Source organism: Cetorhinus maximus, chromosome 2 (genome assembly GCF_964194155.1).
Source record: "Cetorhinus maximus chromosome 2, sCetMax3.hap1.1, whole genome shotgun sequence".
In the NCBI taxonomy this organism is placed as follows: domain Eukaryota; kingdom Metazoa; phylum Chordata; class Chondrichthyes; order Lamniformes; family Cetorhinidae; genus Cetorhinus; species Cetorhinus maximus.
Window position 1 is genome coordinate 176,903,469 of NC_135880.1, and position 16,520 is coordinate 176,919,988.

Sequence of the window (16,520 nt, forward strand, 5' to 3'; positions counted from 1 at the left end):
TAAGAACAAGAGGCCTCCCTTTTAAGATGGAGATGAGGAGAATTTTTTTTCTCTGAGAGTCGTTAGTCTGTGGAATTCTCTTCCCCAGAGAGCAGTGGAGGCTGGGTCATTGAATATATTCAAGGCTGAGTTAGACAAGTCAAGGGTTATGGGGGCAGGAAAGTGGAGCTGAGACTGCAGCTAGATCAACCATGATCTTATCGAATGCCGGAGTAGGCTTGAAGGGCCGAGTAGTCCTACTCCTGCTCCTAAGTCCCATGTCCTGATGTTGTGTTTAAAAAAAATTACAGTATTTATTTAGAAAGATTAGGGAAGGTGGTGGCATAGTGGTATTATCACTGGACTAGTATTTTAGAGACCCAGGGTAATGCTCTGGGGCTCCTGGCTCGAATTCCACCACGGCAGACGGTGAAACTTGAATTCAATAAAAATTTGGAATTGAAAGTCTGGTGCTGACCATGAAACTATTGTCAATTGTTGTAAAAACCCATCTGGTTCACTAATGTCCTTTTGGGGAAGGAAATCTGCCATCCTTACCTGGCCTGGCCTACATGTGACTCCAGACCCACAGCAATTTGGTTGACTCTTAAAAATGCCCCCTGAACGAGGGCAATTAGGGATGGGCAATAAATGCTGGCCTAGCCAGCGATGCCCACATCCTATGAATGAATTCAAAAGATTGGTGAATACCCCATTCGGTAGTTCTAGGAGGATACTGTCTTAAATACTACATAATGTAAATTTAGAGAAGATTATTCTGGTAGAGCTTAAATAATGGGAAACAGATGTGGGCAAAGCTCAGGGTAGCACAGTGAACTGAAGCATGTGGCTTCCTCCTCAGGGACTAGGGCTTGAATCCAGTCCAAGCTAATAGGATGCATCTCTGATCTTCCTCTTTTTATGTTGGCTGCAAGAGCCAGAGTTCACGTGAGATGCTGGGTTATTTTCAATCTTGTCTGGAGTGTAATGCCAAAAAAGTCCCTAATTAGGACTAATTGACAATAAATTGGTGATAACATTCAGAGAGAAATGGCTGATCTGGAAAATCAACACAGACTTATTGGAGGATGTGGTCTTCGGAGGTTTGATGATGAAACGAACCTTTCACAACCTGAGAACGTCCCAAAGAGCTTGACAGGCAATGAAGAACTTTTAAAGCCTACTCACTGTTGTAATCTTGCACACAGCAAGATCCCACAAACAGCAATATGATAAAGACCAGATCATTTGTTTCTCAGTGCTGGTTGGGACATAAATATTAATTCGGACACTACAAAGAGCTCGGTCGCTCGTCTTCAAATACAGTCATGTAATCTTTCATGTCCGCTTGAGAGGGCAGGTGGGGTCTTCACCGTCTTATTTGAAAGGTGGCATCTCCACTAGCTCAGCACTCCCTCAATACCATACTCAACATGCCAGCCTAGATTATGTGCACAAGTCTTTAGTTTGCATCCACAACCTTCTGATCCAGAATGCAAGAGCATGCTACCCACTGAGCCATGGCAAACACCTAAGGCACATTATTGGAGCAATGTTGTTCTGCACCTGGCTCTTGCTACAGCTGGCCTGGGAGTGCCTGACGCCGGGTGTAAAAAAATGGGAAAAATGTTCCATTCTTCAGTGCTGAACATAAAATTCACAAACTTCTCCGTTCTCCAAGAAAGGTGGGTCGACTTTGATAGTTAGAAGGAACATTTTGCTTGCGTACAGGTAACCTGATCTCTTTTTAAGCCCTCACAAATTCACAGGTCAAAAGACCTCTTTGCTGTAAGGAAATGGGAGTTGTGCTATTCGCAGTGTTGGTGCCAATTGCCTTCTTAGCCCGTCCTATTTTTAGCCATAACAATCTACATCTCAAACAGCAACATAACCATAATGGGAGGGAAATGGGATCGCGGATTGGAATTAAAGGCCACCTGTGCTGCTCTGATCCATCTTCCATCTTTCAGATGAGATGTTAAACCAGGGCACCTTTCGCCCTCTCAAGTGGAAGCAAAAAAACCTTGTGGTGTGATTTTGAAGAGAAGCAGGTCAACATTTCTTCCTCGATGAGCGTCAGTAGAATAAATTGTCTGGCCTTTCATCTCACTGCCATTTGTGAGAGCTTGCTGTGTGCAAATTAACAGCCATATTTTCTACATTACAACTACACTTCAGCACTTTACTGACCGTAAAGTGCTTTGGGGGTGTCCTGAGCTCACAAAAGGCGCTATGTAAATGCAAGTTCTCCCTCTTCAAATAAGAAATTGCAAACAGGTAAAAGGTGCAGAATTTGGCAGGCTGATACTTTACTTCATGATTGCCAAGATTTAATTATGAATTTATTTTAGTGGGGATGTTAAACTACTTAAAATTATTGGGTTAATAATTGCCTTAACAGACATTTCACTGCAGAGTTTTATGTTCATCTAATACTGGCAGGAGTAACTTAGGACCATCGAATTATTATGCACAGAGGGAGGCCATTTGGCCCCACCTGTCTGGGCTGGCTGTCTGCAAGAGTTATCCAATTAGGGGCACTGGCCAGCTCTTTCCCTGGAGCCATGTGATTTTCTAAGCTTATAGCAAACCTGCAACGGACCTACCGACACACAGGTTTTGGAGCAGGCCCCAAACCAGATGGGTTGCAGTCCTGGTAAATGAAGTGACATAGTAGCGACTCAGCGGCTGGTTTGCACAGCAAGCTAACGCCATCCAGCTCTGTCCACGCACTCCTGGACATCATCTCTTGTGTCCCCTCTGCATCGGCATAAGAAGAGTTGAAGAAAACAAGTTTGCCCTTCCCCAGTACACCTTTGCATACCTCGCCACGATAAGTACTGCAATAGCCCAAGTCACCTTTGTATAATCTGAAATCAGAAACAAAATCTTTCACTAAAGCAAGGAGCACAAATGTTTAGGAAAGTGTGTCTCGCACTCTCCCTCTCGTGCCCTCTCTCTCCCTGTGTCTTCCCATGTCTCTCTGTCTCTGTCTGTCTATCTGTGTGTGTCTCTCTCTCTCAGCTTAATACCCATACTGAATTTATCAAACACAAAGCCAAAGTTTCAACAAGTGTCTTATCAGTAGACACCCTTTTCCACACATACATACACAGGTACTCTTGCTTTACTCCTTCTCCGAATAAAGTCTTTGAAACTTGTCCCTTAGCTTCTCTTGACATAAGTTTGAGAATTCATAATCAAGAAGAAATTGTCTGACGCTAAATAAAAATATTCCAGCAGTAAAGCTGACTGTGCCATACTGATCCAGCCTGGAAAAGTCTGGGATTGTGTATGACTGAAATTCAACCCACATTGTCACAGTTCTGGGCAAAAAATATGAAGCCTGAGCCAGGCTTCTGGGGGAGGCTGAGGTCTTCAATAAAAAATTTCAGTAAAGGCATTAAAAATACAAAATACAACACAATGACTAAATTTAATTGTGTTATTATGAAATATGGATTTTTCTGAATTTTGCTCCTTAACAAAAAGGTCCTGGCAGAAAATTCCAGGCACCTGTGTGTGTCTGTGTTTTTCTCCTTCTTTGAGATGCTGACTGTAGTGGTCAATGGTTCAATTGTTCTGTGTTTGATTATGTGAGTCTGATAACTGATCTATACTTACTGTGCTTGATTGGTTAAGCCTGGATGTGGACTCAGAGCAAAGCAAACAGACACCACAGAAGCTACTAGAAGTTGAGTTGTGAGCATGAGTGCAGACATTTTGTGATTGCAGCGATAGTTTAAAACTCTTCTAAATAAAACCTGTTGCACACTTAAAAACTAGTGTCATCTCTGCATTGATCTGAGATATATAAAATAAGTAACACTGGGGAATATAAAACACAGACAGTATGTTCTGTTTTTCTGAAATGCTTATTCATTATGTGAGATTCATAAATGATGAGATACCTTGGAGTTAGATTTCTGTTTCTACTACCTGGGCTCAGCAATAGTAGGGTGGGGTGGGGAGAGGGGAGTGGGGCTGATGTTGGCAGAGGGATGGGTGTGTAATATGTCAAGTAGACCATCCAACTTTAATGGAATCCTGGCCGATTTTCATTCTGTTAAAACCTGTTGGATTACTGCCTGGACAACAAACACTAATAATTACCTCTAAACAAAAACAACAACAATTTGCATCTATGTAGCACTGTTTACATGGTAAAACATCCCAAGGTGCTTCACTTTATAAAGCAAAGTTTGACATGAGTCACATGAGGAAACATTAGGCAGGTGACCCACTGCCTGGTCGGGAGCATTTTTTAAAGGAAGAGAGAGAGGTGGGGAGATTTAGGGAGGGAATTTCGGAGCTTAGGGCCTAGGCAGACGGAGATGCGGCCACCAATGGTGGAGTGATTAAAATCAGGTTGGGTCAAGTGGCTAAGTTGGGGGAGAGCAGAGAATTCAGAGGGTTCTGGGGCTAGAAGAGGGTTCAGAGATATGGAAGGGTGAGGCCATAGAGGGAGTTCAAGCAAACATGCCATTTACAGAATCACAGAATGATTACAGCACAGAGGGAAGGCCATTCAGCCCATCGTGTCTGTGCTGGCTCTCTGAAGGAACAAATTCTATTTCAAAAAACAAAATAGTCTCCTAACAGAAGATGTCGGTGGTTTAAAATTCGACCTGGTTGTAAGTGGGGCAAAAACAAGTGTTGGGGTGCCTACACCCCTAGGCCACTGAATGGTGGGTCAACAGCTACCAGGTTTCCATGCCACGTTGAAGTTTACCATTGTACTGTCAACAATCTTAGCACGCAAGCAACAATGTGCAAACTCAGGAGCTGATAACCTCAGAGCTACGCAATGGGAGGTTAAAAATTCATGCTGGCTGTTACAAGCTGAAGTTGTGTCGGCAACATCCTGGCCTGGAGTTAACCTTTGTTCCAAAAATGGAATGAGGAACAAGAATAACATAACAAAAAAAAAACCTCTGACTGCTGCCTCGAAGCACAACTCCTTGATTTAATTCCACTTAAGATATTGTTTATTTCACTGCGGCCAGTCCTAGAAGAACCAGTCCCTTGAGGCCAAGAATTGTCACAGATGTGAATTACTCTGATTGGATGGGCCGGGGAATTTCAAGTGGGTAACAGTGAGAGCCACAGGTAGCAAAAATCATCACACCTTCCATACTAAATTCAGATAGGTTAAACGCTATCTCTCTATGGTTTGGTTCACTTGATTTTAAAAAACATCACGAGCACTCTTCAGGTTTAAATTGTTATCCAGAATATCCTTTGCCAGGCACAGACATTTGATGTTTTTGCTATTTGCTGTGTGGAAACAACTGCTGCTTAGACAAGGGGTAGAATGGCTCAGGAAGTAAAAGTGAAATCTTCAGGATAATTCAAAACTCTTACCTCCATTCTACAGGGAAGTAGCAGGTTCCATTGGAGGTCAGGTGGAATGAATCGGAAACCAAGACAAAAAAAAGGAAGGTTAGGCCTTTGTCCATGAATGCAAGTTGCAGTGTGTGTGTGAGCTGAGTTGCACCCTGAGCAGTTCCTGTGTGTGCCTGTGAGTTGTGTTAGACTACACTTCAATCCTGTGTATGCCTGTGAACTGTGTTAGACTTCAGCCAAAGTCGTGTGTGTGTGCGTGAGAGTTGTGCTAGGCTGCACACTGTGTTTGTGTCTGTGTGTGGGTGCGTGTCTGTGTTTGAGAGCTGTGTTAGTACAGTTAGTGTGTGTATGAGTCTGTATGTGTGTGTGTTTGTGTGAGAGAGAGAGGTGTGTTAGACTGCACCCTGATCCTTTGAGATCTGTGTGTCCGAGAGCTGTAATCGACTGCACAATGTGTGTGTGTGTGTATGAGTCTATGTGTGTGGGTGAGAGCTGTGTAGATTGCACCCTGACTCTTTGAGATCGATGCACGTGTGTGGGTGAGGGGCCCTAGCTCTGGGTGGACAGGTGTGCAGGAAATCAGACACCGTAATTATGCATCAACTTTGCTGAGGTCCTGGAGAGAGAAGAATGCGTGTCAGATTTGCAATATCTCAACAAATCCTTAAACATGGTTCTTGCAAGCAATCCTTAAACAGGACTCAAAGCAAAGCTCTGCCTGGTGCCAAAGTCTAGACTTAAGGTTAAAAACAGGAAAGAGTAAGAGTTTTAATTAGCAGCTGCAGAATTATAACACATTTCAGATTGGTTGCTCTATACAGATAGGAAGCTTTTCCTATATAGAGTTAAATAAAAAGACATATTTTGTATGGTATTTTGAAAATTGATGAGGTATTTTGACAGCGTGAGGTTAGAGTTTTAAAAACACCTATCTCAGAGTTAACGAAAAGAAAATATCTTTCAATGGAGATCTCCAACAGGAATTTACTAAACATTCAACGCCTCTGACCTGTCACCAGGCAACTTTGCTTTCACACGACCTGCTCCACTGATTATTGGTTGGTCAAGACGATCAGAGGTGGGGTTTCCCCGCAAAATTAAATATTCTAGTTCTCAGTGAAACTGTATCGATCACAGATCGTTTACCCCACCTCTGTTTGCCTACGAAATGCTAGGCCATATGCCCCAGTTAAAATTGTTAGAGAACGTTTAAAAGGAAGACAAATTAAATACTGATCGAGTTGAATTTTCAGACTTCCAATACCTTCCACAGATTGCATTTGAATGGGCAATAATTTAAGAAGGAGTTTACAGTTGGAGGCATGTGCGCAGACTGGAGATTGATTGAGTAAGCTGGTAGTTTTCAGTTGGAAAAAAGCCAAGTTACTATTAAGCTTCAGTTGACACACCAAGCGATGCATATTTCTTAATATGGTCAACCATACCTGGCACACATGGCACTCAAGTCAGTAAGATCCCACCCACTGTGATTACCCATGGCAGCCTGGGTGGAGACGGAACTTGTGAAAATGAAGTTCCAGCTCCAGCTAATCATAAAAAATATGGCTTCAGCTTTGGCTTCAAAGAATGGATTCTGCCCTGATGGGTCTAACAGTTCTTACAGACCTCTGTGCTTTTATTAAAAGCTTCTTTTCTCTTTAATCTTGCCTCTCGTTTGACATTTCACTACATCTGTTGCCCAGCTGGGAATTTTGAGAGGTGGCAAATATGGTTATGCATCGCTTCATCTCTCTGATTTAGTTCCATGAATAAGTTTGCAGTAAGGTTATTTTTCTTTACCTCATGGTTGTGTCTATCCCACTAGTATTCCGGCTGACACTTGCCAAACCTAACCCGGGAAAGCTGGTATTCTTCTTAAAGCAAGGAAGTTAAGAGGAGATTTAACAAAGGGAACAGTTGCTTGGTAATACAGAACTTGAATATTGCTGAAAACAGAGACATGTTGCTAAAGCTTTGCATCTTGCACTCATCAGGAAAAATGTAAGAACGCCAAATTTCAAACAATTTATACTGCAGTGAAAAGGGTGCTGATTGGTTGGCAAGTTGACCCTAATTGGCTGAGTGTTGTCATGGAGAAAGCAACAGGGGACTATAGGTTCCCCAAGCTCCCGGGTAATTCCAAAAACGTGCAAGGCTTGAACATATTCCTTTTGTTTGCAGAGAACAGGTTCCTGTGTATGAATGTATGTCTCTTCTAGCAAGCGTAAATGAGCCACATTACGAACTTGACTGATTAACTTAAATTGGTTGCTGGTCCTAGAGGATGGAGAATGCTATGCAGAGAAACATAGGGGAGAATTTTCTCGGGGAGAGTTGGGCGGGCACGTAGCCAATCGCCGCCTGCAATTGGCTGCGCGCTGCCATTTTACATGGGTGGGCCAATTGAGCATTGACGCGCACACGGAAGTGCTGAGTGCCCCCTGTGTGGGCGAGGGGAGTAGGCTGAGGTGGGATTTGCACTCTTTCGCGCATGCGCACAAAAGAGCACAGAAACCTCCCTGAGGCAAAGAGTTGCCTCAGGGAGATCGGTTTGATTTTTAAAAATTTTAATAAAGACAAAATAAATCTTTAAGGCATGTCGCCTCATGTGACAGTGTCACATGAGCTGGGGCACGTCAATGAATTTTATTTAAAACTTTTATTAAATTCTAAAAACCTTCAAGAAACCTCATCCCGCCAGTGGATGATGTTTCATGAAAAATGCGAAGGCCGCCTGGGCTCTTCGCCTGCCCGCCAACCTTAAGGCTGGATGGGCAGCCCTATTAATTGTTTCAATTGGTTTTTAAATGGCCTTAATAGGCTTTTGACAGTTCGGCAGGCGTGCAGCCGACTCCGGTGCACACCCGCCGAACTGAATATCTGAATGATGCGCGGTGACGTCGGGACGCACACCCGACCTCACTGCGCGTCACTTTACACGCTGGCGAGCGGGGCCCGTCCCCTCTCACCGACCCGAAGATTCTGCCCATAAAGACAGGGAGGACAAGTCAAATTGATGCTTTTTTAAAAAGAACAGAAATCTAGAAAAGAGAAGGGTGAGGGGTGAGCTGATAGAGGTCTTAAAAATTAGCAAGGAGTTTGATAAGGTAGACATGGAGAAAATGGGATGAATTACATGGGGAGCCATGGACCTGCATTCCTGGCTAAAAGACCATAAGACATAGGAGCAGAAATTAGGCCATTCGGCCCATCGAGTCTGCTCCGCCATTCAATCATGGCTGATAAGTTTCTGAACCCTATTCTCCCGCCTTCTCCCCGTAACCTTTGATCCCCTTACCAATCAAGAACCTATCTGTCTCGCTTTTAAATACACTCAATGACCTGGCCTCCATAGCCTTCTGTGGCAATGAATTCCATAGATTCACCACTCTCTGGCTAAAGAAGTTTCTCCTCATCTCTGTTCTAAAAGGTCTTCTCTTTACTCTGAGGCTGTGCCCTCGGGTCCTAGTCTCTCCTACTAATGGAAACATCTTCCCCATGTCCACTCTATCCAGGCCTTTCAGTATTCTGTAAGTTTCAATCAGATCTCCCCTCATTCTTCTAAACTTCATCGAGTATAGACCCAGAGTCCTCAAACATTCCTCATATGTTAAGCCTTTCATTCCTGGGATCGTTCTCGTGAATCTCCTCTGGACCCTCTCCAGGACCAGAATATCCTTCCTGAGATACGGGGCCCAAAATTGCTCACAATATTCTAAATGTGGTCTGACCAGAGCCTTATAAAGATTCAGCAGCACATCCCTGCTTTTATAAAGGTTGGCGGGGTGGGGTGGGGAGACCCTGCCCAGGGGAGGAACAACTGTCATGCATCCATTTAACAGTCAATTGGACATAAATAGTCTGGACGTTACCAGAGGCCAGCAACACTCAATGTACCAGTAGCGCAAGTGAAAGTGGTGGCCACTGTCGGTACTGCACCCAGGTGATGAGGAGGCCAGCTGCAATTGATTGGAACTTTGTTCATGTTTGGGGGTCAGCGAGGGGGTGGGGGCCAGGGTTTGAGCGGCATGGAGGAGGGCAACTAGGGCGAGAGGGTTACACCTTGGTGGTGGGGGGGGCCTCCAATAGGCTCAGTGGGACAATTAATGAGGGACAGCCCTTCCCACCCACTCAGGGAATCCTGCCAGGCTTGCCGCTTGGCATGGGCCTCTCGCACTGCTGGTTAAATGTTGGCGGTGGCGGGATGAAGCCCTTAAAAGAGGGCCTCAATTAGCCCACTGGCGGGCAGGCTGCCCGCCAACACCCTGTCAGCGGTATAATTGTGGTGGCAGCAGGGCTGGGAGGGCGGGTTGCCGCTGGATTTAACATGCCCCCGCCTTCAAACCCACCAGCGAGGGAGTGTTAAATGTACCCCGGTGCTTCCACTTGGAGGGGAGCCCAAAACTACCGGCCATAAATATAAGATGGTCACTAATAAATCCAATCGGAAATTCAGGAAAAACATCTTTGCCAAGCGGGTGGTGAGGATTTGAATCTCACTACCAGAGGGTGTGGTTAAGGTGAATAGTATAGATGCCTTTAAGGGGAAGCTAGGTAAATACATGAGGGAGAAAGGAATAGAAGAATATGTTGATAGGATGAGATGAAGTAAGATGGGAGGAGGCCTGTGTCGAGCACAAAAATTGGCATCCACCAGTTGGGCTGAATGGCCTGTTTCTGTGCTGTAGACTTGATGTAAAAGTGGGACAAATAGCAGAAAGTATATTTTCGTTGCCAGAGCAACTCAGTTAATACTCATGTTGTGACTTCAAATGGAATTAATACAAATCTCTGCGCTGTTAAGACAACACTGGACTGTTGAAGCAAAAATGCATCGGTATGTTAGTATTTTGACCTAAGCACATCAATATCATTGGTTAAGGTCATTGTGGGGATGGTAAATTGAAACCAAAATCGACTCTGGTTCTCTATCCTTCGAGCCCACAATCCATTGCCTGATGCTGACAGCTGCCAAGGCAATATGTTTCACAGCATGTGTTTGCAATGGAGCTGTGAGCAAGGGTTGAAGTAGCGCAGAGCACTGAGATCAAACGTTCGGAGAAGGAAAAAGAAAACACCTTTGTTATGTCTGGCGACAGACAATCCCTTAACATAAGCAGAATCAATGCCAGAGCCAACAGAACTTCTTGCTACTACCTGGTGACTTTGGAAAACAAATCTTCTAATGAGCTCCCATTGAACTCTGCCATCGATTTATCTGCCTGCCAAGTTAAAAGAATAAGATTGACACTGAATGGTGCCAATTCTGTCAACGTTGACCCCTGTGTGCAGTGTGACTGTGCTAAAGGTGGCTTTATTTGGATTCTGAAAACATCTTGGACTGTTCTGCTGCCCGTGTCTTAATTTGCACCAAGTCCTGTTCAGCCATCACCCCTGAGCTTGCTGACCTTGGCTCCTGGTCAAGCAACATCTTGATGTTAAAATTCTCATCCTTGCTTTCAAAGACCTCCATGACCTCGCCTGCCCTACCCCTAATCTGCTCCATCAGCCCCACAACCCTCCAAGATATCTACACTTCTCTAATTCTAGCTCCTTGAGCCTCCCACGATTTCAATCCCTCTGTGTACCACTAATGGCCTTCAGTTGCCTGGGCCCTATGCTGCAGATTTCCCTCGCTGCACCTCTTGGCCTCTCTACATCGCTTTCCTCCTTTAATACACTCCTCAAAGCCTGCCTCTTTGACCAAGCTTTTGATCATCTGACCTAATATCTTCTTGTGTGGCTCGGTGCTATGTTTAGTTTTAAATGACTTTGTGAAGTGTTTTTTATCACATTAAAGGTGCTATGCAGATGGAATTGTTCTTCCTGTCCCAGGGCCATTTTAGATATGAATGCAAGGAGAAGAAGAAGGGACTGATTTTCAGATCTGGCCCTGGTTTCATCTCCACTGGAACCAGAAAGTGAGAGTGAAAGATAGAGGATCAGCCATGATCATATTGAATGGTGGAGCAGGCTCGAAGGGCCGAATGGCCTACTCCTGCTCCTAGTTTCTATATTTCTAAAGGAGAGGGGGAGCATAGGAGGTAGAAAAACGGAGTGAAATATGATAAATTGTAATCTTTATGTCCCCCCAAACCTACAATAAAACTACAAATTAGATCACAACTCTGTGCGATATTCAAATTAATCTTTTGGGAAAGGTTAACAGGACTTGTTCCACCCCTTGTCAAATTCACCGCAACCCTATTCAGAGGGGAATGGGAGGGCCCCATTAGATTGGGCATTGGGGTGAGCTATTGCCCCTCTCCCACACATCAAGGTGGGAGGAAATGTGGCTAAGGGGGTTTCTCAGGAAATTCAGCCCTGTCACTGACCTTCTGAGGTTCCGTGAAACCAACATCCAGAGTGAAGGAGGGAGTCACTGACACTGGGGGGAAGAATGAAGGAGGGAGTCACTGACACTGGGCGGAAGAGTTGGCCCAGAGAGGGCCTACACTGCTTCGTTTGAGGGGTGGGGGGGTGGTTAGTCTGCTCTGTGCCCTGGGAGGCTCTGCTCAGGTCTCCTGCTTCAAGGTGGAATGGCGCCTGTCTGATCCAAGCCCTGGTTAGGATGGGCAATACGCACTTATATGTGATGGTAGCTCACCCCAAAGGTTTAATGACCTGGTCCCCACAATTTAGAGTGGTGTCCATGGTGACTTAGATGGGAATCTAGGAAGTTCTGTTCTGTTGCATGTCAACAAGCAGAGCAGATCTCTAAGACATTCAGACATCATGGGCTGAATTTTCATCATGGAGATGGGAAACAGGAGCTGGGTTTGTTTATGGGGCAGAAACCCCAGGGGGAAATCTGATTAAAGATAAGATTTTTCACATGGGTGAGGCCTTAATTGGCATGGAGACTGCTTTCTTGTCCAATTAAGGGCAGCAGGTGGGATTCTTGAAGCTGGATGACCAATCAGAGGCCTTCCAACTTGAAAAGGTGAGGTGGGGGGGGAGGGGCACAGAGGGGTGTGGTCTCTACAGGGTGGTCTTTAGCTGCACCTCCAGCCAGACATGGAGAGCCTGTAGGCCTGCCTCGAGGACTAGCACCCTGGCCTACCGCTGAGTGCCTGCCTCTAGTCATTGGTCTGCCCCCTGAAGCATCAGGAAACAGGAAAATCCCAGTCGGCCCGCTAATCTTACTTGATCAAGGCTCCTAATGAGCCTCATTTCCTGCTCACCTCATGATGGGGATGCCTGGCCTTTCTGGGCTCTGAACCTGCCTCCTCCAAAATGGCCAGCAAGTCCCAATACTGACACACTGGCTGGTGTCGGTATTTTTATGGCACCCCCACTCCCTCCCCTGCCTCTATTCCTGATATCAGGGTGGGGGCACGAGTGGTGCCTGAAAATTAAACCCCATGTATCTGCCAAGTGAACTACTCTGAGAGTGGTTAGAAAGTAGTTGAGGTGAATAGCCAAGGCACATTGAAGGGGAACCTAGGTAAGTCCATTATGTGGAAAGGAAGGGAAGGATAATAGAGTGAGAGGAAAAGGGGTGGGAGGAGATTTATGTGGAGCACAAACATCAGCATTGGGCAGTTGGATCAAGTTTTTGACTAACAAGGGAGCCAAAGGTTATCGTGGTTAGGCGGAATGTAGTGTTAAGGCCACAATAAGATCAGCCATGATCTTATTGAATGGTGGAGCAGGCTCGAGGGGCTGAAAGGCCTCCTCCTGCTCCTAGTTTATATGTTCCTATGTATGTATTAAGTGGCCAGTTTTTGTGCTGTAAAGCCCTCGTAACATGAGAAAGTTTCTAATTGGCAATCCTTTCATGAAAGCACTTGAAGCACCTTGGAGGTTTGTTTTAGGAAAATATCCAGTTGTTTCCTTTAATTGGGGAAAAAAGAGGAACTCGCTGCAAATTCCCTGTTGGTGCTCCATCTGGGCATAAATTGGGCTCGTCTATTTTGTTATTTTTACACAAGTTGTTAGAAGGATAGAGAGCTTTTGATGCCATCGGCAAGACTCACCGGCAATCTACACTTCGAGGGATGTGATGGGGAAGTGATAATGGAGAGCAATGAAATTCCAGAGTTAGGTTACACATCCGATGAGAAATATTCCAGATTCAGTGCTGAAGTAAAAGGAAGCCTTGGAGCAGTGAAGCAATACCTTCGTGAAATTTTTCTGGGCAAACCTTGCAGCATTTTCTTAAATTCCCCGAGTTAAGTGTCAGCCATGGCTCAGTGGGAAGCACTATGCCTCCAAGGCAGAATGTTTGTGGATTCAAGACCTGCTCCAGAAGTTTGAGTTCAATATCTAGGCTAGCATTTCAATGCAGTATTTGAGGGAGTGTTGCACTGTTAGAAATGGTGATTTCCAAATAAACTGTTCAACTCAGGCCCTCTCCAATGGAGTTGGAAGATCACACTGCATTAGTCAACAAGAGCAGGTGTATCCTCCCTGAACTAGTATCAGCAACGGCAGATTATCTTGTTGATTTTGGGGGCTTGTAGCTCGCCAATTGGCTGATGTGTTTTCTTTATGTTACAAAAGTGAACACACTGCAAAAATACATTATTGGCTGTAAAGTGCTTTCGGACATCCTGAGGTGGGGAGAGGTGCTATATCAATGCAAGTCCTGGCCTAGACTCTACCTGCCTGTTGAGGCTTGCTGTAGATGGGAAGGGACTCCAGCCTTTTAAGAGCTCTGGCTGTTATTTAAAGAGACAAATTGACTGATTCTCTGAGGAATGAAGGAGAACCAGCTGCCGGAAGAAAGTAGTCTGCTCCATCCTTGAAGGCATCTTCTGGAGTTTCTCTTGGGAAAGATGTGGCAAAGGCAGAATTCCCCTCAGAAGAAATATGGCGGCTGCTCTGATTCTGGCCCTACCCTATCTCTGTAACCTCCTGCTAAGGATTTGACTCAGTCCATGAAAGGGTTAAAAATTATCAGCTAAAAACCCTTTGCAAAAAGGCAGAGAATACAACATTAATTGAACACATACACAGAGACACAGGGAACCATGCTTAAGCTGATAAAATTGCAGCTCTGTTTCAGAAAGACATGTATTTGCTTTTTTCACAAGAATTACCCAGATAAAGAGATCTAATAGTAAAACAGACAATAATCATGTCATTCAAAGGCAAAAGATTTTCTTTAAATTAGAAACTTGGGTAAACTAGTTAGTCAGACCTGTGAGAACTGCAATGCAGTCAGACCTTCGTAGTTGTAAGAGTTGAGACCTTATAGATTTCCTCTCAAACTGATACAAACAGCAGAAACCTATACTTTATACTTTTGATTGTGAGTATAAAAAGCTAGTTGTTATTTGTTTGGATATCCTACTTTTATTTTCCAAGTGGATTTGAAGTTTGTATTTACTTTTAAGTAAATTTGTACCTTGTATTTATACATAGATGAATTAGTTTATCTTGCATTTGCACTCTAGAATATTCAAAGCATTATTAGAATTCAATCCAAAAGTATTATTAAGTAACCATTATAAAAATGTGTAGACTCACGCTGTAAGCCTCAAGATCCTAACTCTTCTAGGATTCTATAACAGTGAATTTTAGGTTCTGGGAGAGATGAAACTCTTTGAGAGACAGTTCTGTTATAATATACCTGTAAAGTGTATGTTTTATCTTGCGTTTTCTTTGTTTAGCCTGAATATTCCTGGGAGAGAGGAAATTTTATCTTAAGACTGAGGTTATAATCAGCATAGCTAACTTAAGCTCTTCTGATGATTAAAGATCTTTTTCGCTGAGAGTTTAAACTGACGTTAAGTTTGACTAAATAAATTTACCTTCCTGAGGGGTAATGATAGCAGAACCCTAACACCTCCACAACCTTCCAGGATCTCTGGTCTCTTGTGCATCTTCCATTTCCAGTGCTCCACTGTTGGTGGCCACATCTTTAGGAGCCTGATAAGCTCTGGCTGGATTACCCTCCCTAAACATCTCCACCTCTTTACCTCTCTTTCCTCTTTTAAGATGCTCGTCAAGACTGACCTCCTTGACTAAGCTTTTGGTCACCTTTCCCAATATCTCCTTATGTGACTCAGTGTTAAGGTTTGTTGTTATTTCTTCCTGTGAAGTGATTTGGTCATTTTACTGCATTAAATACAAGTTGCTGTTGATATTGTGCATGTAATTAATTATAAGCAAGCTATTACTATACAAAAATAACATTAACGTGGAGGCGTCATCTCACCATTACTGGGTGTTTGCATGTTGTGCAGATTGGGTGGAGACTCAGTAAAATGGACCTTTGCCCAATTTTTCGACCCGGTCAATGCCAAGGCTGCTTCAGCACCAACAACAATAGTAACCTTCAGTCCACTTTTGCAAGTCATCCAATTTGACCAATTTATTTCATGTTCTATTTCCTTTCAGATGATGGATTTCCCCTCAGGATGTGGCCACTGTTGGGAAGGTTGCATTCACTGCCCATCCCTAGTTGTCCTGAAAAGGTGGAGGTGGGCCTTCTTGAGTCCTTTCTAAAAAAAAATTTTAACCTGTTTTTGGGGATATGGGCATCACTGGCTGGGCCAGCATTTGTTGCCCATTCCTAGTTGCCCTTGAGAAGGTGGTGGTGAGCTGCCTTCTTGAACCGCTGCAGTCCATGTGGTGTAGGTACACCCACAGTGCTGTTAGGGAGGGAGTTTCAGGACTTTGACCCAGCGACAGTGAAGGAACGGCGATATATTTCCAAGTCAGGATGGTGTGTGGCTTGGAGGGGAACTTGCAGTTGGTGCCGTTCCCATGCATCTGCTGCCCTTGTCCTTCTAGATGATAGAGGTCACTATTTCACCTAACCCTGTCTGCAGATCCTTCTATTCCTTTCTCACTCATGTATCTGTTTAGTTCCCCGCTAAGGTGTCCATGCAATTCAACCAATCAAGTTCCACATTGAAGAAGTTTCTCCTGAATTTCCGAATGGAATTATTAGGGACTATCTTATATTTATGGTCCATGGTTCTGGTCTCCCCCGCAAGTGGGAAAAATCTTTTCCATGCCTACACCAACATTTCCCAAACTGGGAAGTGGGGTGGTGGATATACGGACTCGAAACGTTAACTGTGTTCCTCTCCGCAGATGCTGTCAGACCTGCTGAGTTTTTCCAGGTATTTTTATTTTTGTTTTGGATTTCCAGCATCTGCAGTTTTTTGCTTTTTATCTTGGTGTAGATATCTGTCAGAGCTGGGGTGGGGGCGTGCATATAGACTCCTGTAAGAGTGAGG

The 16,520-nt window shown here is 44.3% G+C and overlaps 1 protein-coding gene across 1 annotated transcript in view; it reads right to left on the reverse strand.

The window, feature by feature from the left end:
• musk (muscle, skeletal, receptor tyrosine kinase) overlaps nt 1-16,520 on the reverse strand; it is a 148,850-nt gene that overhangs the window by 79,261 nt on the left and 53,069 nt on the right. The window contains exons 8-9 of the mRNA XM_078529184.1: nt 5,344-5,350; nt 2,586-2,849 (exon numbers count right to left, since the gene is read on the reverse strand). Coding sequence (XP_078385310.1) covers nt 2,586-2,849; nt 5,344-5,350 — 271 coding nt within the window. The remainder of the gene's footprint in view (nt 1-2,585; nt 2,850-5,343; nt 5,351-16,520) is intronic.